Source organism: Labeo rohita, chromosome 1 (genome assembly GCF_022985175.1).
Source record: "Labeo rohita strain BAU-BD-2019 chromosome 1, IGBB_LRoh.1.0, whole genome shotgun sequence".
Lineage (NCBI taxonomy): Eukaryota > Metazoa > Chordata > Actinopteri > Cypriniformes > Cyprinidae > Labeo > Labeo rohita.
Genome location: NC_066869.1, coordinates 99,193 through 123,763, shown reverse-complemented (window position 1 = coordinate 123,763; position 24,571 = coordinate 99,193). Strand labels below are relative to the sequence as shown.

Sequence of the window (24,571 nt, the reverse complement as noted above, 5' to 3'; positions counted from 1 at the left end):
GCATAAAAACTTGCTATTTAATCTACCCCTTGTGTTTATTTCAAAGCTGTACTTTAAACAGTCACGAGTAGAAACTAAACACGTCATATTTGTGTGAATGTTTACCCTTTCTCCTCCTCATGGAATCACCCTGAAATATGTTCGGGTTCATCCAGATCTCAGGACGAGTTCTGGACTGACGGTCTCTTCGCTATATGTGATGTTACAGCTCTGACACGCTTTTTCTCTGAAGTTGGTGGCCTGAATTTTCTTTTACTCTGTAATTATAATATCTCAAAAATTCCTGTCAAACTTTCTCATTTCCATAAGCAGATGCTCTTGGCCTGGTCCCTCATATACAAACACAACTTCTCTCCGCACAAATATTACTTATGGAACAATAAGGATATTCTTTACAAGAATAAATCTCTTTTCTTCAAGGATTGGTTTGAAAACAACCTTCTTTTAGTTGGACAACTTTTTAACTCACAAGGCAGACTTTATAATTATTCAGATTTTTTACAGAAATATAATATTCCTGTATGTGCTGATGAATATGTGATTGTTTTCAATGCCATTCCCTCTGCTGTGTCTTTTCTGTTGCAAGGTTCTACATTTCCATGGCCGTGTTCTTACTCTCTGAATTTAACTGACACCATGATTGGAGGTGTTTGCTTTTCTACAGATCGTCAGAAAAATAACTATAAAATCAGAGCTCTCTTCCAGGCTGAGATAACAACAATTCCATATGTAATACCGTATTGGAATAATATTGTGGAGAACATACCTTGGGAGAAAGTATGGACCTTGCCTCATAAGTATCTGCTTACCAATAAAGTAAAAGAGATGACATTTAAACTGATTCACAAATGTTACCCGACTAAAGTCTTTCTTAGGAAATATAAGCCTGACATTGAAGTGAACTGCAGTTTTTGTGATTCTTCTGAAGAAGACTTCATTCATTTGTTTTGGGAATGTTCCCACACAGAGAAATTCTGGTCTGACTTTTTGGTGTTTATTCAATCTTACTTTGTAAGTGACTTCTCATTTTGTTTTAAAGATGCTTTGTTTGGCTTATTTGAATATTCTAAGGAGAATACAGGAAAATATTACATAATTAATTTATGTTTTCTGTTAGCTAAATTTCACATTCATAAACAAAAGTTTACTGGCTCTAAACCTCTTTTTTCTTTGTTCAAAGTGGACTTGGATATGTATGTGGAAACTATCCAAAGTTCTACTAATTTGAAAGCTATGAAAACTGTATCTCTGTATTCATCCTTTGTGTCATCTTAAGATGTAATTGTATTACCCTGTTTTTTTCTTTGTTACCCTGGCAACAAATCTGTGTATTCTTGTTTCTTTTTATTTATTTTGTCTGTATTTGTACTGTTTTGTTGTTTTGAATATCTGTAATGCTTAATAAAAAAAAAAAAAAAAAGCTCTGACACGCTTCAGATAAAGAGCAGAAACGGCATTTCTGCCTCCGTTTGTTGGCGTCGGTCGCGGCTGCGGTCAGTCCGTGTCTACAGGAGCTGAACTGCGCACGCGCTAGATCGCGCGCCTACGCTCACGGACAGTTGACTCGAGCAGTTTGGAAGAATCGACTCCTTCAGTGAATCGCCAATAATTCAGTAGCTGGTCTCAGTTAGAAAGAGTCGGCTCTTTAAACGAATCAGATTTCAGTCAGTCGTTGTTTTAGTTTGTTCGTCCCGTTTCGAGACGCGGAACACGCAGGATCGGTGAGCTTCTCAAACACGCTAAAATAGCAGACAAACACAGCTAAACTCAGCTCGAATCAGCTCAGATGTCGCGCAAATCTCCAAAGTTTATCTGACTTTAGTCGGTGGTTCAGAGTTGTTGTCTGTCTGCGCCTGTTTGAAGTTCTGTGCGATTTCTTTGTGTGTGTTTGATGTGTTTATGGGGTTATTTTTCATAAAGTCATTTTTGGATAAACGTTCGGAGAGAGGAATGGAACAGCTGGTCGTTGAGTGTTTGTGGGTGAAAGTTCACAGACTTTTTCAGCTGTAAGTGACTCCATTACGAGTGGAGCTGGTGAAGGGTCAGCGGCTGTAATGGTGATGATTTTCTCTTCAGCTGAACAAGAGCAAACCGTTTTGTAAATGATGAGATGACCTTTGACCTGCAGGACAAACTGGGTAACCCTGGCTAACAGACTGTGTGTGTGTGTGTGTGTGTTTCTACAGTCTCAGCGATGGCAGTTCGGGTGTGTTGCCGTGGTAACCGTTTGGCCCTGCACCTGCTCAGTAGGAGTGTGTCTCACAGCAGCGTGTCCATGGAGTCCGTCGACGAGCTGGACTCACACACGCGCGCGCTGTTTTCCCGCTCCGCCATAGGAACGTTCTTCCAGGAGCGACCGCTGCTCACAAACCCGTTTACCCAGGATGCACTTCTCCGAGCCTACCTGCGGCGCCACCTACCTGAGCAGGTACGGCTCACACACGTATGCAGATGTGCGTGAGAGATGGTGTGTGTGAATCGTGTGCGTGTGCGTGCAGGAGGTGGAGCGGGATCTCCTGCGCTTCGGCGAACGTCTGGTCGCCGAGATCGACGCGCTGGGCCGGCAGTGTGAGCTGAAGCCGCCCGTCCTGCAGCACTACGACGCCTGGGGGAGACGCGTGGACCGCATCCTCACCTGCGACGCCTGGACGCGCCTTAAACGCATCTCTGCGCAGGAAGGCCTGGTGGCGGCGGGATACGAGAGGACGTACGGGGACTGGAGGTCAGAGAGCACGTTTAAATCAGTCCAACTCCTCATTTCACAGCATCGGCTTCACACGTGTGTGTGTGTGTGTGTGTCTTGTTTTTATGTCCTGGCGGGGACCTAAACCTGAATATGCACAGACACACGGGGACTCGTGTCACCGTGGGGACCTAAATTGAGGTCCCCATGGGGAAACAAGCTTATAAATCATACAGAATGAGTTTTTACGAGAAAGTAAAAATACAGAAAGTTTTCTGTAAGAGGACAGTGTGGACAGTATAAAAACCATTGTGCCTATGGAGAGTCCCCACAAGGATAATAAACCAGACGTGTGTGTGTGTGTGTGTGTGTGTGTGTGTGTGTAGTCGTGTGTATCAGATGAGCAAGATGTACCTGTTCGCGCCGTCTGCCGGACTCTACACCTGCCCACTGGCCATGACGGACGGAGCTGCTAAAGTCATCGAGGTGAGACACGCACTCATCCAGACAAAGACGTGCTATAACCCTAACCCGCACAGAAAACTTATTACAGACTCAACACGTTCAGGGAGGTTTTGAATTCTTTTACTTGAGCTCATTCAGGTCTCGATCTTCACATGAAACAGTCAGAGTTGAACAAACTTAAACTCTGAAGCACATAAAAAGAGCATGAGCTTGTGTTTCCTGCGTTCACATACATATGAATTCAAGTCAGTGGAATGAGAAATGTATAAAAGCGGTTCAGTGAGCTTCACTGGTGTGTGTGTGTGTGTGTGTGTGTGTGTGTGTGCAGTCTTTAGGAGTGCCGGTCAGAGAAGCGTTTGAGCGTCTGACCACACGCGACGAGAAGAGGTTCTGGACGTCAGGACAGTGGATGACCGAGCGCAGGGGAGGATCTGACGTCTGTGAGGACACACACACACACACACACACACGTCTGGTTTATTATCTTTATCTTATCTCAATTTAGGTCCCCATCGTGACACGAGTCCCCATTAGTATGTGTGTATTCAGGTTTCAGTCCCCACCAGGATATATAAACCAAAAGCACACACACACACACACACACGTGTTTGTGATACAGTCTCTGATGTGATGCTGTGGTTGTGTATGACAGCCAGTGGTACGGAGACGGTTGCCAGGCGACAGCAGGACGGATGGTTCAAGCTTTATGGCTTTAAGTGGTTCACGTCGGCCACAGACGCTGATATGACGCTCACGCTGGCCCGCATCACAGACCAGCACGGACGCAGCACAGCGGTACTGACACACACTCACAGGCCTTAGACGGTAGCTTAGATAACACTCATTGATCTTTCAGAAATCATTCTAATATGCTGATTTGCTGCTCAAGAAACATTTCTTGAAAACAGTTGTGCTGTACAATGTTTTTGTGGAAACCATCATACATTTTATTTTTCAGGATTCACAGATGAATAGAAATGATAAAAGAACAGCATTTATTTGAAATAGAAATCTTTTGGAACATTATAAATGTCTTTACTGGCACTTTTGATCAGTTTAATGCTTCCTCGATGAATAAAAGTCTTAAAAAAAGACCCAAATTTTATTGTATTTATGTATTTATACATTTTATTGTCCTGTTTTCTCTCAGTCATCACGTGATATCTAGTAAGTGACTTAGGACGAACTTCAGTCAGTGAGCTGATGAAGAAACACAGCTACAGCGGATACTGATGTGGTGCTCGTGTCTGTGTCTCTGTCCGTAGGGCAGCAGCGGTCTGTCTCTGTTCCTGGCTGAGGTGTGGGACGCCGACGGCTCGTCTAACGGGGTCGAGGTTCAGCGGCTGAAGGATAAACTGGGCACGCGGCAGGTGCCGACAGCCGAGCTGCTGCTGGACGGCACGAACGCTCAGCTGGTAAAACGCACTCACCGTCCCTTCGTTCGCTGCTCCTTCAGATTTCATTGTGGTTTCTGTCTGTCTGCAGCTGTCAGAGGAAGGTCGCGGCGTCGCCTCCATCGCTAACATGTTGACTATAACGCGCATCTACAACGCGGTGTGCGCGGTGGGCGCCATGAGGAGGTGATTACAGCACACACTGGTCTGCACATCTACACGACGCCAGTGATGACATCAGTGAACACGTGTGTGTGTGTTTTAGGATCAGTCATCTGTGCAGGGAATACGCATGCAAGCGCTCTGCATTTGGGAAGCTGCTGAAGGATCATGCGCTGCATGTGCAAACACTCAGCAGACTGGAGGTGAACACACACACACACACATACACACACGTTTTGTGGGGACATTCCATAGGCGTAATGGTTTTTATACTGTACAAACCGTATTTTCTATCACCCTACACCTAAACCTAACCCTCACAGGAGACTGTGCACACTTTTACTTTCTCAAAAAAACTCATTGTGCATGATTTATAGGCCTGTTTCCTGTCATGACATTTAGTCCCCATAACGTGATAAATACCAGGTACACACACACACTGTTTTTGCTTATGAGCGCGTGTGCCGTCAGGTGGAGACTCGCGCCGCATTTCTGCTCACGATGGAAGTGTGTCGTCTGCTGGGCCGCGAGGAGAACAGAAGCGCTAGCGACAGAGACACGCTCCTGCTGCGGCTGCTGACGCCCGTCGCAAAACTCTACACCGCTAAACAGGTGTCACACGCACGCTTTCAGCTAGATTTTTGTTATTACAAACCATTAAATTCAGTTTCTAAGTTGTTCAGTGTCATCCAAAGTAAAGTGAAAGTAAAAAAAATCTGGCAAAAAAATATATCAAACATATTCAAAACAATAATAATTACTAGACAATAATGTGATAGTGCTGCTGATGAACCGGTACAGTATCGGCGAGCGTGTAAAGCGCTCATGAATGTTTTTATGTCCGTTTTCTCCTGAGGTGCACTTATACCCCTAGTAAGATTTTAAATTCAAAGTGCTGTATTTCTACAATACAGACTGATTCACAGGAAAATAACAGTGTCAGCATTACAAAATAATTTTAGCCTTCTAATGAAGTGAAGGCTGCTGAAATCACAGCTTATTATGTAGCTGTGTATGTGTTTCTTTGAGTGTATTATTGGTTTGAAGCGCCTCCGGTGGTGTGTGTGTGTGTGTGTGTGTCCCGTCAGGCGGTGTGTGTCGTGTCTGAGGGGTTGGAGTCGTTCGGCGGTCAGGGCTACATCGAGGACACGGGCCTTCCCTCCATGCTGCGCGACGCTCAGGTGAGTGTGTGTGATCTTCACCTGCGGTTCATCCGCTCTGATGAGCTTCCAGTCGGTCAGATCTGCTTCAGCCCAACAGATGGCAGCACACGCACCACACTAACTCGAACTCACTCCCGTGTGATCTTTACACTCACGTTACACACGCGAACACTGATGTATCAGAATGGAGACGTTCCGCAGAATAATATTGTTTTTTTATATGTACTACAGTGCTATAAATGCATTTTTACAATTACAAATATTTCCTTTGTTTTAATGCTATTTTTACAAATAAAGATGTCCTCAAAAGGAGGTTTTGTCAGATTTCGTTCAGGGTACAGATGTGTCCCTAAATTGTGCTAAAAGTGCAGACGCACACACACGTGCACGTTTCAAAATGCAGGACACATATACTGTATGTACCAGAGTGAATTTTAAATGACTTTAACTGTGTCAGTGTGTTTATGCTGGGAAATGACGCTGATCAGCACAGATGTCCTCAGAAGTAAACACACACACACACACACACACACACGTCGTGACTGATCGGTCGGCGTGCGTTAAGGCCGGTTTCTGCCGTCACGCGTCTCTCTGTTGTAACGAGGCGTAAACGCGACGGCTGTGATTGATCTGCCCCAGCCTCGCGTCCGGCGGGAACGAATGGCCGCGCTGAAGGCCGAACACACACAAACGCGTCAGAGAGAGAAGACCTGAAACGGAGATGGATCCAGACATCCAAAAACATACATGTGTAAGGAGTAACTGAATTATTCGAGTGTAATGCAAACCCGAGGTGGTGATGCAGCCACGAGGTCCTTGCACACCGAGTCTGAAATGTTTGTATGTTTTTTTGTTTTGTTTTTTGAATGCAAAAAACACAAAAAACCGAACCCAATTCCATTTTTTAATGACTGTGTGTAAACGTGATTGACACAATGTTAGGTTGTGTTTATTTTTTAATGTGCAAAAATTTCAGACAAGAATTTGGGACTCGGCGTGCAAAGACTTTTACACCTCGGGTGCGCATCGTTCTCTAATAATTCAACACTATGGTTACCGCACCTCGTTTATAATAAATCTAAGCTTTGCTCCTGTTCAGGACTTAATCTGGATCAGAATGAGAACGAGAAAATCCCATGTTTTGCTGTCCTGGATCAGGAAATCCGTCGTACGCTAGAGCTGGTTTTACAGGGAAACGCTAAATCAGTAACTAAATCTGTAACTCAAAACCTAAACACTTTCATGACTTGAAATGAAATATAATAAAGTTTTAATTTTAAAGTTTTATTCTAGCTTGATGCTTAGGCAACCTGTTTTGTTTTTTTGTTTAGTTTAACTTGATTATGATCAAAACAAACAACTAAAAATAAAAACATGTTTAAATAAACAAATGAAATAAAAACTATTATAATAAATCGATGATGTTGAAATAAGAATGCTGTTTTTTTTTTTTTTTTTTTTTTTTTTTAATGGTGATATTCTTCAACTGAGCCACAACAAATAAATAAAAACTAACAAACATGTTAGTAGAAACTGATGTTTGTCATTTCATTAAAATACGCGGATATAAAAAAAAAATATTTTTGTTTGAATTGTTTTCACTGTAATAGTTAAATCGAGTGCAAAATAAAAGCGTGTGTGTTTTCTGTCTGCAGGTGTTGAGTATATGGGAGGGAACCACTAATGTTTTGTCTCTGGATGTTCTCCGCTCCATCGCTAAGTCGTCTGGGTCGGTTCTGCGGGCCTTCTTCACCGACGTCAATGTGAGTACGCAAACACACGCCAACGCTTCGTGTTTCAGTCAGAAATTATTAGAACTGTTTTGCTATGGATTGTAATGTGATCCGGTACTTCTGGAAAGCCGCTCGATGAGTGAAGCGTGTTATAATTACTAGAACGTGTGACTGGTGTGTTTGCAGGAGCGTTTGCTGGCGGCCGACGCGTCTGCCGCTCTGCGTCCGGCCGTCGCGTCTCTCTGCGCGTCGCTCTCCGGTTTAGAGCGTTTCACTCGGGCGGCGGCGTCTCGACCCGCGGGAACTCTGGAGCTGTCAGCTCGAGACCTGTCCTACAGCCTCGCACGCATTTACATGGGTAAAAACGCACATCCACACGCTGATGTTTCAGAGCAGCTTTACACAGACTCTCACGTATTTATAATAGTTTTTTTGAAACGTTCTAGTTTGCAGATCAGGCGTTATACAATACATATGCAGTCATTTACATCTGTGTGTAAAGCCAGGTTGAATCCTGTCGAGTTTCTATCATTCCATAAATTAGAAAGTACTGTCACCAGACAGAAAACTGATTTTCACCATAGGAGTAAATTGTTGTATAAATCAGTGTGAATTAAATATGAACAAACCTTCAGCATGTAGAGAGGAATAAAACTGTAAATCTGGTGTTTGGAAGAAAAAAAAAACTCTTTAAAGATGTGGTTTGAGATTAAAATCAGACGCAAATAGATAAAGAGCAATAAAATAAACACTTAAATGTGTTTTTTAGATGCAAATCCAAAGTGAAAACAATGTTTTGCCTGTCGTGTCTCACTTTAATATCTTCATGCCTTATCGATGCATTAAGCAGATTAGAGCTGGTAATATAATATATATATAATTACATTGTAATATAAGAATAATACAGTACTATAGATAATATTGTAGTTTACGCTAACTTTGCTGTATAGTATTAATCATTTTACGTGTGTGTACTATATGTGTGCAGATAAAGTTATATCCAACTGAATATATAGAGCTGTACAATAATATTCACTGTATAATCAAATGTAATGTTTGCAGTGAATGTGGATGTTCATCTTAGGTACAGATGTATTGATGTGTGTGTGATCTTCAGTTCTCACACTCACTCATGTAAATTAGCCCGATTAATTACCACCCAGAGCGGCGTGTGCTTCAGTAGGGGCGCTTCACGCTGCAGGTGTGTGTTCTTCATCTGAATAATGAGCGTGTGTGTAAACGTGTGTGTGACAGGAGCGCTGCTGGTGGATCACGCCGCGTGGGAGAAAGCAACGCACACCGACGTCTACGCCGCTCTCAGGTGTGTGTGTGTCATGAATTCTGTGTAATCTGCGTGCGTGTAACGTGTTATGTATCCTGTGTAACGTGTGTGTGTGTGTGTGTGTGATTCAGGTGGTGTGAACAGGATTTGTGTCCAGTGGTCAGTGGAGACTCCGTCGGTTGTTATGATCCGCAGACAGCGGCGATGGACACGGCTCTGGTGTACGACGGCCTGAAGCCCTGAGAAACACACACACACACACACACACACACACACTCGTGTGCGTTTGCTGAGCTGAATCATGATGATTGCCGTCGTATGTATTGTTGTATGAGTTTATTCAGAGCTTTGCTCCTTTCAGAAGAATCAAACATTTAAACCAGATTCACACACTTACCATGAGAATCCAAATTAAACATGAATGTGTGATGCGGCTGCAGATGAAGCAGATTAAACTAATTTTGGTAGGTTAACTCGTTTGGGATCAAATGGTGGTCATTTCTTGGGCGTGGATGAAAGTTTCTCTGTGTCACTTAAGTAACAGATTATGATTTCAACAGATGGTGCACCAAATGATGACTGGCTACAGGAAATAAACGGACACGCTTTAGCTTTATCCAGATGTGTTTGTCGACCGAGGACGTCGGGTGCGCGCGTCTGTAGCGTCAGCGGGTGTTCGGGGATTCACGTGTCGCCATGATTCTGTTTACCGACCAGCCGCAGAGCAAATCCCACAGTCCTTCGTGTTTGTGGAGAAAGTCAGCGCTGGGACGGAGGGACCGACGGGCAGAAACGCCGCTAGCGTTCGGCTACGTGAGGCACGCGATCGATAAACGCTCCAGCTTCATCCTCATCAGCCTCGTCTTCCTCTTCTCCTCTAAAGTTCACGGGCGCGTGTGACCTTTGGGCTCTTCCGCAGTTCTTTCGGACGATTTGACCTTTGCGAGCGCGTGCCTCTGACCTTTGACCTGCCGTTAGCGCGCAGACGCTTCATTGTGCCACAGCGAACGTGACGGGAATCGCCGACCCGCCGCTCTCGCTCTGTGCGTCCGTCTTGTTTTCCAGTGTAAACGTCTTAAATCGAGATTTAAGATCGAGTTTTCTGATAAAAAGTATCCGAATGAAGCGAGTTGATAAAAAACAAGCTGATTTTTCTGAGCTCACTGACAGATATTGTTGCTTTAATCCATTTTTCAGGAAGCCAGACTTAATATGTGCAGTAAATGTATTGGTGTGTATGTTTAGATGTTTGTACTGGAAACCAAGACTGTAGAAAAGCCGTTCTTTGCAGGCCGCGTGAAACGTGCGTTTGAGTGAACGATCTTCGCGTCTCTCTCAGTAAAGCGCGTGTAGCGAGTCCTGCTCTGAACGGAGAATAAAAGGCATGAATCATTGATGAAGAGTCCTGCTGTAATCCGGTACAGTCCGATAAGATCAGCGAGCGTCCGTCTGTCTCTCGCGAGACGCCGTCACGAGCTCAAAGCAACACTGACTGAAGTCCTGCTGCGAGTTCAAATGCATTCACAGAATCTGAACAGGAGCGTGTCGAGTGTGTGGCAAGACAAATGTATATGTGTGTGTGTGTGTGTGTGTGTGTGTTTCAGGTCATGAACTCACTTCACTGTCATTGATCAGAATGTTCCAGACCAGCTGAAGCCTAACTCTCTCTCTCTCTCTCTCAGTTTCCAGTTTCAGTATAAGCGTGCTTTGATAGCATGATCAGATCATACAAAAGGCCAGATTTATAATTGACTGAAGACAGTGAAACATTAGCGATGAAAGGGCGAGGACTCTCAGGGTAAGTCCTTGAAAGTTTGTGAATCTGCAAAAAAAAAAATTTAAGGCTCTGGAAAGATTTTGAAAATAAGCATACATAGATACAGGTCCTCGAAAGTGCCATGACGTTCCCGTGCGCACGAAACTACTACGATGGTACCTCAGTGTTTCACAGACACGCCGTGAAGCATTGCAAAAATAGGCTGAAATGTGATGCCTGGAAAATGCAAGTTTCAAGATATTCGGCTCACCAGAGAAGATTACATTACAAAGAATGGCTTGCCGGAGATACAGCAGACCATCGCTTGACCAGGTGCGGAGCTGAATATTCCTCAGTTTTATGTGAAACAGAAATACAACAAAGAGAGTATCAGATCTCTGTCATACGCCCAAAAACAAAATAAAAAAAAAACATGCTTTTTGGCATAGCTGTTTGACACATGAAAACCGTAACAATGTATCTTACAAGGAAACACGATGCAACCTTGCTCTCACTTGAAATGTGTCCCCACATTAAGTTCTTGAATTTGAGGGTATCGGACCTGGAAAGTCCTTGAAAGGTCCTTGAATTCAACCCTCTGGTTGTGTTCGGATTCCTGTCACACTTGTCAAAAATGACTGGACTCCAAACAATTGCTTATAAATTAGTTTTCTTTCATTTGGGACTGGTTTTGTGTTTCTGTTTGCATCTGATTAATCGTAGGCCTCGTTTATCTGAGAATAGGAACCTCGTTTGGAGGGTTAGGGTTAGTGACTTTGACTTTGTGCAATTTTGTACAAAATAAAAGCATTTAAAAAGCAAACTTCCTGATTAAACATTAAACCACACTAGTGTGATAAAGTTCATAATTTTTTTTTTATCTCATATTGTGAAAATTATTCATAAAAAATGATTTTTTTCATTTAAAAAAACGAGGAACCTTCTCTCAGAAAAATGAGGCCTACGATTAATCAGATGCAAACAGAAACACAAAACCAGTCCCAAATGAAAGAAAACAAGTTGACAAAAAGATTGAATCCAATATTGGGTTATAATATAGCATAATAGGAGATTTATAAGCAGTTGTTTGGAGTCGACCAGGAACACCACAAGTGTGATTAGGTGAAATAAAACCCACCAAAAATTACGAAAATTCAAACAATTTTCAGAGAAGTTCTTATAACCCTGTGTGAACAAAGTCAGTAAGTTTGAGTCCAATGTCATAACGTTAACTAGTATTTTCGGGAACCAGAGGGTTAACGAAGGTGTGGGAACCCGACTCGGTTATTTCTGCGGCTGGTCTTATTGCACGTGCATTTGGAGGAGTCTTGCTTTCAGACGCAACGTTTCCGTGAGGAGAGCGCTGAAATGAAGTATTTCCTAAGGTTTGTGTTAGTCTAGTCTCTTGGTATTCTGCGTCGGTCATTGTGGAATCTGTCAGTAGATGAGCAGAACGTTTCGCTCTCACTGTCATTTGCAATGTTTAGTAAATCTGGCCCTGAAAACTGAAGAGTGTAAAAATATTTATTGTGCATCTGTAAATCACGAGGACATGAACACAATGACACTTTCCTCCGGATATTTTCTGTCCGTTCACAATATTTCTTTGTGCCTTGAAGTTCAGTTCTGCTCCTCTGCTTTTAGTACCGTTTTAGTGACATTTTTTCATTTAGCATGAACTTTTCTGCATAAAGCGACTTAAAATGAGCACAGTCATAGAGACCGAGGAGGAGTACCGTAGTCTTCCTAAAGCTGAGGTTTGCTCTTTCTTCTTCTGCCGTCTTCGTGCGAGCGGAAGCCCGGTTCCTCCGGTTGATCCGCCCGAGGCCGCTTTACGGCCCATCTCTTCTTGGGCTGAAGGTGACTTTGCTCTGAGCTGTGCTCTCTGAGGTCCTGTAGCGCCTGCAGTGCAGTAAATGCGTTTAATCCGGGAATAAGGGAAGAGTGGAAATGAAACTGATACAGGAGAACAAAAGCTCGAGTCTCTTTTCCAGCTGCGTGACGCCGTTCCCGCGAGACACCGAGAGCAGCGCCGCTGTTTGCTCGGCGCACGTCTGTAGTTAAGTAGATCGGGGAAACCGGGCTGCTCGGTAATTATGGAACAAATTAAAATGAGGAAATGTATTTTAGTTGAGCTCTCTCCTCTGAGCGCCACAGAAAGAAAAGAGTCGATGTGAAAATACAATCTGAAAATGAGAGAGCAATATCAAAGCGCTCCCTCGCTCCCTGACGCAATTACCCGCCATTCTCCTTCATTAGTGTTAACTGATGACACTCCTCCGCCAGCGGCGCCGCGCGACACGTGCGTGACCTCCGACCCCGGATCACCGTCCGCCGGCACCGGCTCCGACCAACCGAGCGTGTTGCGGGTTTGCAGCATTTCTGCAGCTCGTGCTTTCAAACGGAATCAGAGCGTCTGTCAGAAGCAGGAACGTGACGGTAAATGAAGCGCTAAACGAGTCGCGCTCATCAACTTTCACTCTCGCGTTACTTTTGCTCCGTTTACACCTGACGCTCTGACCCCTGCTCCGGATTAGCAGCATATGCCACTCTAAATATGTTAAAAAAATCAAATTAGCGTGTGTAGAAACCGAGCCAGCGTTGCTGTAGCGGAAGTGTTCTCTGTCAGCTGATGTCAGGCGTGCTGTGAACGGTTACTCAGCACAATAATAAAAGTAGGAAGATGAACTGAAACAAACCTTAATAAAACATTGGACGCGTAATGGAATCGGCCGTCGGCGCTGCGCTTTCCATTATTTATCAAATCACGTGAAATATATGAAATGAAAATCTTTGTTTTCTTCACACACACACACACACACACACATACACACACACACACGAAGCAATTTGGCCAAATGATACGGTGCGACCGGCGCGCGCGTCTGGAGAGGCGCGGTCACTATGGAGACCCGCCGGAGATGATGTGATCCGCGGCCACGAGAGTTCAGATTCCGTCTTAAAGAAAGAAACGACTGTCGCATTACCAGAAAATAATCGATCCCGCGCGACTGTAGGACATTACCGACCTCATGAATAATTCACAGACGCGCTGCGTCCGAGTAACGCAATATTTGCTGGTATGTGTTTCACGTATGGCTGAGCCGTGTGTGTGTGTGTTCGTTCTTCATTTGCTTCATATCTTCATTCTGCTTCTCTCTCACATCCACTAACTTATCAAAGCAGCAGCACGTCTGCTCTCATTACCGCAGCAAAGCCTTTAAAACAGAGATTAGGGTAAAACTCTCTCTCTCTCTCACACACACACACACACACACACACTCGCTCAGGAGGAGCAAATAAGTGAGTGTGATAAGCAGGAAGAGGACAGTGATGAAAGAGGTCGAAAACTCTGTGTGTGTGTGTGCTTGTTTAAACACTGGAAACAGTATAGTGTGTGTATTTGTTTGTGAGCAATGGAAGAGAACACACCTGGAGCATCCTGCAGGCATACAGGCCATCTGTGTGTGTGTGTGTGTGTGTGTGTGTGTCAGTCGTGCTTCAGTGTCGATTAAAAATAATCTGTCGATTGCTTCAGCGGTTGCCATAGTGATTGTGTCTCCACTTGCATTACGTTCCCATGGTGACACCGGTAAATGACAGATGAGACGTGTTGCATGTGTGAGAGACTCACATGAGCGTCACACAAACACACACTCAACAACAGCAGAAACAGCTGAAGAGACGCAGCAGTGAGTTCCTCTGCAGACGCTTCTAGACACACACACACACACGGAGGAGAGCTGCGCCGTCAGGCATCTCTGTGGAAACAAACAGCTCATTATGCATCTGAGTGCAGATTGATAGAGAAGCTCAGCAGACTGATGCGTATCTCACACACACACACACACACACGCACTCGCGCGCTCAGGTGAGGGAATTGGCCTGCGCTGGGAGCCGCCTGTAGGGAGACACACACGGTTAATGTAATCCATCAGTCTGATCTCTGTCTGTTTACTCTCTCCATCACAGACGCGGCCGCATTACTCACACTCGTGTGTGTGTCTGGAGCCTACGGGAACCCAACGCATCCACACGCACTCTCAGAGTCTGGTCTGAACCGGACCAGACCGTTCTCTCTCTCACACACACCGGTCAATTATCCGCTCGCGCTGTCTTTGCCTTTATTACGGCACAATTGTGCTGAAGTTGTAATAGTGTGGTGCTGTTTGTGATCTGATTTTCTCTGCTGGATTTGCTGCCGCAGGCTCGCATCAGTGTGTGTGTGTGTGTTTAAAGAACCGTCGGCTAATAATAAAGGGTTTTTTCCTCTCTGCAGAAAGGCTATTCATCTTGTATGCCCTTGTGAAGGTTTTTCTTGTCAAGGAGAGATGAAGAGAGAGAGAGAGAGACAGATAGAGAGAGAGACGGGCTGAAGCTGCTGTATGGGAGAAACAGGATCTGGCTGATGTGGATGTGAGATATGGAGAAGAGCTGGAGTTATCAGGAGCTCTCCAGTTAACAGAAGCCTCTTTAATAAAACACCGCTGCCAAAAGCACACAGATGCTATATCTGTATCTCTCTCACGCACACACCCGCGCGTGTTCGGCCGAATGAGAGACGCCAGCCTCCCGTCTGTAAAATTAGACATTAAACTATTGAAGGAGCCGATTTCACACGGCAGACACGCGCGAACGACTGAATCGGTCAAAGACGAGAGCCAGTGGACTGTTCAACTGTCTGCTTTAATCAGGCCTTCGGAGCCGACGGTCGAGAACATCCTTTCTGATTCATCATTCGTAACATTTCTCACATACGCCGCCTGTATTTTCTTTCTTTATTTCATCTGGTTTGTGCGGTCTAGTCTCAGATGTTGTTTGGAGGTTGTCGTTTCTTTGAGTGGTGATCGCACGTGTCTCGTGTTTAGCTCTTCTGCGCTGTTTGTGCTCTGAATGAATATGATGGGCTCATTGCTTCATTTAAACTCAATTATATATTAATTTTCCCCTGACATAATCATAAATGACAAAATCATCTCCAAAGAGCAAAGCGTAAGCGTACTGAAGGTCACTGGAAAACACTGTAAAAGAGCTGATATTTGGACAAGCGGCTCCGCTAACATCCACTCTTGTCCTTTCTGTTCTTTGGATTGAAGTGTCTGTTAAATGAAAAAAAAAAAAAAAAAAAAAAAAAAAAACTTTTTTTCTCACAAACACACGGACTCCATTTGTCTCCTGTAGGAGCACAGGAAACGAAGGCTGTGCTGTGATTTTTGCTACTGTGAATGTCATGAGAGATGGTGAATATAAATGTGATTTTCTGACGGCTTCAGTCCTTCGCTTCTCCTGATCGAACTCGTCTTCTTCTGTTATAAAATAATTACCTGATACACTGTCGTTTTAAACTTAATTGTCTTGTGATTATGGCCGCGTGAGGTGATGTGTGTGTGTGTGTGTGTGTGTGTGTGTGTGTGTGTGTGTGTGTGTGTGTGTGTGTGTGTGTGTGTGTGTGTGTGTGTGTGTGTGTGTGTGTGTGTGTGTGTTGGCCTGAGGGTCCAGTATCTCTGCACCGCTATAATTCAGATTGCTCCTCTGTCTAATTGCTTTCGATCGGTTTGCCCTGCCGTGTCATGTGATATTTTCTTCCCAGTATTTAACAGTGGACGACTTACTGATTAAATGCAAGCAGCGTGAAATCACCAAGACACACACAAACACACACACACACACACACACACACTGTGGGATGAAATAGGAGAGTGAATTCAGCATTTATTCACCCTCATTTTGATCCAAACCTGTTTGACCTTCTTTCTTCAGTGGAACATTGAAGCTTTGCTTTTTTTTCTATTAAATGGAAGTGAATCATTGTTGCTGTCATACACACAAAAACACCACAGAATGATTATCATAATATTATACGATCAATCATAGTGTGAGCAACAGCTGAACTGGTTATTCAGTGATTCGCTGTTCGCTAGATCTGAGTCGTGTGTCTGATTCGTGAATGAGTCTGATTTTTGTGTTGGGTCTTTCATGAAATTGTCCTGTTCACAAATGATTCGTTCGTGAGTCAGGCCGATCCGGTCTTCGGCTCACTGAATCAGTTATTCGGATGCAAAGATTAACGGTTCACTGGAGGAAGACATTATCCGTAAACACGTTTCACATGAAACGCTTTCGTGAAGCTTTTATAGTACTTCTGTGTCTTCTGATGTTCATGATTTCAGTTCGGCGTGATGGCGTAATGGTTAGTTTACACACGAGTTATCGGTTTCTAAAACTTCAAACAGCCCAAAAATTGTGAGTAAATATTGTGTAAAGTAAGCGTTTGATTTGTTTTCTGACATTCGGATCTTGACCGCCCCACGGGTCCCCGTGTGCTTTCGTAATATCTGCTGCTGTCCTGACCTTCTTTCAGATCCTCTGAATCCAGCTGAAGCAAGAGAAGCGTGTGCTGGAAAACAGAGCGGGTTTGCTGCTGTGAATCTCTTTACAACCGAACGATCAGAATGTATTGATCAGGTCTCATCATTCATCAGCTCTTGAAATACAGTAATGCCTAAATCACTCTTAACACGAGGAGAGAGCGAGTGTGTGTGTGTGTGTGTGTGTGTGAGAGAGAGAGAGAGATTAAAGTGTGTTTAATAACCTTTCACAAACACTCAGGAAAGAGACGTAAACTCCCACCTCTGCTGTCACAATCCTCACGGTACACACACACCCTCATTCATCACTCTGACACACACACACACACACATTTGGAGACACCCTGTAAGACCTGTTCACTCATGATATTAGTGTGTGTGTTTTCTGGCCATCTCTGGCAGAATGTAAATAGAGTAATAGTAGAGCGTTTTCACATTACGTCATCAATCCGGAAGTCGGCCATTGCGGTGGCACTGAATGTAAACAATACCATTGAACCGAATGGAAGTCGTGCATGGGCTTGGCAATGAAACGAAAGTAGTTTATTATGTCGGGATAAGAAACAGAAGGAAGAATTGTCAGGTCGTCAGTCCGCAACAAAGGAAGCAGATCGTGCGGATATTTACCACCCGTTACAGGCAGATCAGTCTCTTTTCACAATGCACAAAATATTGGAAGAAACTCCTAAATAATGAATTGGGGGTAAGAATTTATATGAATGTGTCTCTTAGGGGAACTGTCTGTTTTCATACAAGTTTACATGGCGTTTTCTTTTAATTTAGCATCTGTATTTGCATTATAAAGCATAGCGCAGCTTTGCGTACAAGCAAACACTGTCGCTGCTTAGCGCTGAGCCCTGTATTAACTTTAGTTTGTCGAAATATAACGGCCTGTCCTGCTTACTAAGTTCTTCTCTGTGCGTGGTTTAGACAGCATAAACTAGTAGAATAACGTCTTCAGCGGTACATTAACCGTGCAGTCAGTGCCGCTGTTTACATACGAGTATCGCCGCAATGGCCGGCATCCGGGTAACTGACCGAAACGTGACGTCTGTGCGAACGTGCTATTGCAGAATGCAGAAAATCTAAATAAAATAAACTGAGGAAGCCATTAATGAGCATTAAGAGCATGTCTGTCTGTCACATTGTGTCACAGATTCACATTCAACTTTCCAGTGCAGACACACGCATGCAAAAGCTTGAATAAAATACCAGCAATAACCATCAAGAAGAAAGAACATCTATTTTATTGAAGGGCTTTTCCTTTTTATTTAAAGTTTTAGAAGTTACATTAACAAACACAAATGCAAAAAACAGCATAGTATAAAAAAATATACATACAAACAAACAAAAAAACAAAACTGGACTGCCTCAATTAACAAATACATACAACATAATTATTACAAATATAAACATAAATGACAATATTCACAATTGTTTTATAAATCCAATAGTACTAAATATATATATATTTAAATACTACTAATAATAAAATAGAAGGGGAGGCTTACAGAATACAGAAGCTAAATTCCAACAGTCTCAAGATGTCTTCAAATCCTTTCTGTGAGGAAAGCTCACCAACACGTAATTGTTCCATTCGGATAATGCAGAGCGTCTCTGAAAACAAAGGGCTGGTGGAGATTTCCAGTCGAGTGCTATCGCTTCTTTGGCTGCGATCATGCCAACCATTAGAGCCTGTTGATGAGTGTGAGAGCGTCCATCACATCAGAAGAGCCCAAAATAGCCCGACTATGGTTAGGTTGAATATTCATTTTGTACAAGCACTAGAAAACAATTTGACAATTTTAGACCGGAAAACATACAGAATAGGACAAAACCAAAATAAATGTGCCAGTCCCCGCCGTACTGCATCTCTCACACTGAGAAGATATAGAGGGAAATGTTTTATTTAATTGAAGGGCTTTTCTGATCATCTATAGCATGTTGGTCTAATTGGAAAATAGTGACTGTTAAGTTGAATATGAAGGTGATTTGTGTCTGTTTGTGGACATATTCACAGTTTTAGATTTGCAGAGTAAACGTTATAGTTTTTATAAGTTCGATGGGACCCCAGAACTGGCACAGAAGGACCCGGGTGTCATGTCCATACTTACTTACATTTAATAATTTCTGTAATTCACGTGGTTGTTATTGCTGTGCATGACAAAGGAGTGGAGTCCATGAAAGTAATTTTTAATAATTCCACAGGGGCACAAAACAATAGGAGACAAAAGAAGCGAGCAGAACACAAATATGCGGAAGAAATCAGGGAGAAACGGAACAGGTGTGTGCTAATTAATAAACAAACTAGTGGAGGGAAACAGAACTCTAAATGCAGACGTGACATTTGCACAGTAAAAAGAATTATTGATTGAAGAATTATTGTTTTATTTGCTGTGAAGTCGCGAGAAATGTTTCTCTGGCGTGCGTAATTAAGAGCAGACTGTGTTTAGGATCCAGCTGTGTCTGTCTAAGTCTCTCTCTCTCTCTCTCCCTCCATTCAGACGCGAGTCACGCCCGGGAAAGTCAGTCGCGCGACGCGCGCGCGTCACGTGCTCCGAGTTCAGGCAGCAGGAATCAGAATCGCGCGCTCAGTCTGTAGCGGTCAGTCTGGCGCGCGCGCGCGGTGTGGCCGTCGGTGGGATGGAAGCGTCGGAGCGGCGGTGAGCGGCAGCGGCTCCGTGATGCGGCGGTGTGTGACTTTACTGCTGATCGTACTGACGGCGGGTGAGTGCAGATAATCACACACATTCACACACGCGCTCCGCCGCTCGTGATTAAATGACTGACATTCGCGTTGAGGCGCTTAATGCCGAAAAACAGCAGCAGCGAGTCACATTATAGAGATGACTGAATTATAATGAATGGCCTGTGATTTTAATGAGCTTTAATCTTATGGCAATTTTACGCGCTGGAATAAAACAACAATTAAAGCCTCATTTGAAATAGTACAGTTTTAGTTCCGCTTGTATGGCTAATGTTCCTGTATTCGTGCGTTGAGAAGAAGGAAATTCTGAGACTGTAATACTTATTAACGATGATTAATTGTTCATTCATTCCATTTTCAAAGAATGATTTGTTTTTGTTTTACTTACATTTTTTATTTATTTATTTTTTAATAAGCATGACATATGGAATTAATACATTTCTAGGTAATGACTGATACCGTAAAATATTGATTTTCCTTTTTTTTTTTTTTTTTTTTTTTAAATCTGTTCTTAATTGCTATGAATTCTGTGTTCAGGTTCAGACAGATAATGTGTGATTCACTTGTAAATTGGAAAGTGTTAATGGTTTTTTTTCTATTTAAATAACTATTCATGCGGGGTCTTCAGCATTCACAGCAGATTCAAAGAGATTATAAAACACTCACCAGTCTGGCTGACATTTCACCTTTTAAATAATAAAATATTTTAATATAATACAGAAATCATTTTTTTCTATTATTTTCTTTACATTTAAACACATTTTTTTCCCATTTACTTTGGAGTTTGTTAGATTAGATTCAGCTACACTAATGCGTTCAAGATAATCCTGTCCGGACAAAAACATAATCATCAAAAATAATAAATAAAAAAAATAATACATAAAAACAAAACAAAAGAAAAACATAAAAAAAAAAAATCATTCAAATCAGCATAAATTAGGGCAGCAAAACAAATAGACTACTATGAGGAATAAATGATGATTAAATACTTAAATTCAGTAATATAATTTTTCCTGTTAAAGTAATCGGAATGAGATTTTTGTTTTGATCCTGTTTTTTGTTTTTGTTTTGATCCTGTTTTCACTCTCATTGAGTGTAAAAAGCCAAAATCATGATTTTAGAACATTACACCATGATACAATTACATCCAACTTTAAAGAAACTCTAGAATGAATTATGGATTTGTATGAAGAAATGCAATGAATTCTAGTGATGACAAATAAATTAACTTACCCTAATGTTAGAAAATATGAAGTAAACTTTTTTTTTTTTCATCGATTGACCATTAATCAAATCTGCCGGTGTCCTTAAACAGAATTCACTGGATAAAACAAAATGAAAATCACTGTATAAAAGTTAAAGGCGACACAAAGCTGAGTGTGTGCAGAAATTACAGCCGATGATGATGGTGATGGTGAAGATGAATGTGCGTGTGTGTGCAGGCGTGAGCGCGGCACTGCAGATCCAGTGCTATCAGTGTGAAGACGTTCGGCAGGACGACTGCTCCTCACCAGAGTTCGTCGTCAACTGCACCGTCAACGTGCAAGACATGTGTCAGAAGGAAGTGCTAGTCATGGAGGACGGTAAGGATGCTGCATCACTTCCTGTGCTGCCTGTTGCTATGGTGGAGCGCTAGTCTTGGTAGCTGATCGATGGTGGTGATGGTGATGATGGTGTTTGTATGAGCAGGGAACGCCGCTGTGCTGGTAAAAAATCACTACATTGTATTAGTGAAATAATTTATGACTAGAAAAAGAGAGAAAACGGGAGTGAGATTAACGAGAGGCTAACATGGGCTGCCATCACTCGTCCCATAACGTAAAAAGAGCGACAGACTGACAGGCAGGTCTTCGGTCTGAAGGCAGATTTCCAGGATTTCCATGATCTGCCGTGTTTCTCCACAAACAATTCACACAAACAATATTCATGAATAAAATGAGCTGGTTTCGGACAGACGGGGGAGTGTCTGTAGATGCCGTGTGTGCGAAACAGACGAAGCACCACCTACGGGCCAATGGCACTGCAGCGGTGATGCTTTCACATGCGTCCAGTACAAATCTCACAGCTGCTTCATCTGTTGCTCCTCACTGCTCCTTTATCTGCATCTTCATCTGATGCTTCTCACTGCTACGTCATCTGCTCCTCATTGCTCCTTTGTCTGCTTCTCACTACTTCTTCATCTGCTCCTCAGTGCTCCTTCATCTGCTCCTCACTGTTCCTTCATCTGCTCCTTCATCTACTCTTCACTGCTACTTTATCTGCTCCTTTATCTGCTATTCACTGCTTCTTCATCTGATGCTCATTCGTGTGCTCCTCACTGCTCCTTCATCTGCTCCTCCATGTGAGCGCTGGAGACTCTGATGAAAGCTTGTGTTCATGTCAGTGAGCCTTATTCTGGAGTTCGGCTGCTGCTCACTTGATACTCCTTCAGATGCTGATCTGAGTTCAGCTCAAGTGCATCAGATGATAAAATCAAAGGATTTAACCAAGGCTTTCAGTCTGGTTCCAGTGTTAATTTTATATAAAATATACTTAATATTTCATCATATCAGGTTAAATAATTTTAGTTTATTCCATGGTCTGTCTGAATACTGGATTCTGATTGGCTGGCGGCATGCAGTGAATCCGTTTAATGCACAGGTACTTCCAAGTCACAGTTACATTTTAATGCGTTGCTTTAACTGATGCACACAAACACACACACACACACAGAGGGAGAGAGAGAGAGGTCGGGATTCTTATTAATAAAATAGCCTGGATACTAGATCGCTACATTATATTCCTCAGCAACGAGGTGTTAAAACCACTGTTTTTGAATTAATTACTTGTTTGTAGAGAGAGACACGCAGACACGCAGCATGCAGGTAACACACAAAACTGTCACCTCTCTCTTTTAATCGATAGATTATTTATTAAAAAAAATGCTGTAATTCATTCAAATAAATGTGATCTTACAGCACTGTTTCACCTCTGTGTCTGATTTGATGCTGGCAGAATGCTAGTGATAATGTGTCGTAACGGACAAAAATAACTCATTTTTATAATCAAATATTGTGCTGCAAAGAGCGATACTGGTTTTAACTTGTCTATAAATTTGCAAATGACCACTGAATAAGCGGGATAATCGATGGCTTGTCGTGCATTAAAGGATTTTAAGTGCACTTTGCGCCGGCCGTTCTTAGCCTCCACGATGTGCATTTAAAATCCTTTAATGGACGGCAAACCGTTGATTATCCCTTACCTGTTTTCCTCTTACTAAAATGGCATGGTAATGGCATTCATGTTCAAATGAATATGTTTAAACAATGGATTTATTTTGATCTTCCTTGTCAACCAAAATATTACTTTTGTCAGCTAAAGTAAGTACTGTGCAGTTTATATTTATGTGTTGCGCCCTCTAGCGGACCGGCGATGATAAAGCGGTAGGTAAACTCTATCACCGTGTCTTTTTTCAGAGTTGATGCTTAAACTGAAGGAAATGATGAATATAGAAGTCAATTCTGAAAATTATCCATAAAGAAAATGAAGCCTGCTTTTAGGACCACATTGTTTTCATGCCATTCTCAAGATTCTCATTACCGTCTGGACATTCTACTGTGGAGTTTGTAATTATTGATTGATTTGTTTTCTGTGAAAATACAGTGCTGCAACGACATTGAGATTTCATACATCATAAATTAAAGGCAGAACAACAAATATTATCATATAATTAGCACAGTTTAGGAGAATTTAATGCAGAAAATGTGAATGCTTATAAAAATGTTCTTTCTGCCAAATCCAAATACTTGTTTGATTTCTGGTGACTTTCAGGTGAGATGTGATCTGAATTCCTGTTATCCCTGAGATTCACCCCAGAAGTATCGATGCAATATCGTGAGAATATATGAGCTCATCTGCCGTCTGTGACATCTCTGTGTTCACCGTTGTGAATGTGTGTTTGCGCAGGAGTTCACTACAGGAAGTCGTGTGCGTCGTCAGGGGCGTGTCTGATCGCGTCGTCGGGCTATCAGCAGTTCTGCACGGGAAAGCTGAACTCCGTCTGCATCACCTGCTGCAACACGCCGCTCTGCAACGGCCCGAGGCACAAGCGGAGAGCGGCGTCCCGCGCCCGCGCCGCGCCCTCCGTCAGCCTCTACGCCGCCCCGCTGCTCGGCCTCGTCCAGCTCTACCTCTGCTCGCGCTGACCCGCACGTGTGTGATGTGTGTGAGAGAGACTCACGGGACTGAGAATGACGGAGCCCGGCTTCAGAGAGCGTCTGCTGGCAGGAGCAGCTCTCACACATTACAGCGTCTGTCTGCGTGCTTCCCTTCATTCACACTATTAATGAACCTGTGGGCGGGGCTTCCTCAATTAATCCCACCAATCACAGCACACACGCCGAGAGAAACGCTCATGCTCTGCTGACAGCAGGACAATCCCCTTCATCAAACATCCAATTATCACAATTATCAAACTAGAATTATCACTGGACATTACTCAGCTGTCATTTATCTCACTGTAGTTCTTAAATACATGATAAACGATACAGTGAACTCTATATTATTGCAACACTATCATGTATTGATTGTTTTTCATATATAGCCATGTATAGGCATAAACCTTTAAAACCGTGTTATTGAAAATTTTCTGTAAAGGACAAAAGATGCAGTTCACGGAACACACAACGGCATATAGGGGCATCTTGTCAAACTATATGGGGTAAATCGTCACAATGACGACAAACTGTCAACACCAAGCTCCCGTTTTGGCTGATTGTAATGTATAAATGAGGACATTTCTACAGTACAGTGGTGCGTCTGACACACCTGAACATGTTCAGGTGAGGAACTCTACAGTCACGATCTAATCACCTGACAG

The 24,571-nt window shown here is 42.9% G+C and overlaps 2 protein-coding genes across 4 annotated transcripts; both read left to right on the top strand.

Moving 5' to 3' along the window:
• The first annotated feature begins 1,541 nt into the window (after positions 1 to 1,541).
• Positions 1,542 to 9,129, top strand: LOC127170733 (acyl-CoA dehydrogenase family member 11). Its single transcript, XM_051118944.1, has 15 exons — positions 1,542 to 1,721; positions 2,187 to 2,428; positions 2,499 to 2,722; positions 3,070 to 3,169; positions 3,477 to 3,588; positions 3,801 to 3,943; positions 4,414 to 4,563; positions 4,634 to 4,728; positions 4,808 to 4,907; positions 5,176 to 5,316; positions 5,793 to 5,885; positions 7,523 to 7,630; positions 7,787 to 7,958; positions 8,855 to 8,921; positions 9,014 to 9,129. Exons 2-15 carry the CDS (start codon positions 2,195 to 2,197, stop codon positions 9,123 to 9,125), a joined length of 1,851 nt encoding a protein of 616 aa, XP_050974901.1. The 5' UTR covers positions 1,542 to 1,721; positions 2,187 to 2,194; the 3' UTR covers positions 9,126 to 9,129.
• Positions 9,130 to 9,278: 149 nt separating this feature from the next.
• On the top strand, positions 9,279 to 24,256 carry LOC127170771 (ly6/PLAUR domain-containing protein 1-like). 3 transcript variants are annotated; one of them, XM_051119017.1, is made up of 4 exons: positions 19,241 to 19,290; positions 19,511 to 19,733; positions 21,156 to 21,296; positions 23,659 to 24,256. In XM_051119017.1, exons 2-4 carry the CDS (start codon positions 19,691 to 19,693, stop codon positions 23,895 to 23,897), a joined length of 423 nt encoding a protein of 140 aa, XP_050974974.1. In that variant the 5' UTR covers positions 19,241 to 19,290; positions 19,511 to 19,690; the 3' UTR covers positions 23,898 to 24,256. The 3 variants fall into 3 exon arrangements, with proteins under 3 accessions (XP_050974968.1, XP_050974974.1, XP_050974983.1); XM_051119026.1 differs by lacking the exon at positions 19,241 to 19,290 and adding an exon at positions 19,330 to 19,360; XM_051119011.1 differs by lacking the exons at positions 21,156 to 21,296; positions 23,659 to 24,256 and adding an exon at positions 9,279 to 13,077 and having other exon boundaries at positions 19,215 to 19,290; positions 19,511 to 19,688.
• Positions 24,257 to 24,571: the final 315 nt, after the last annotated feature.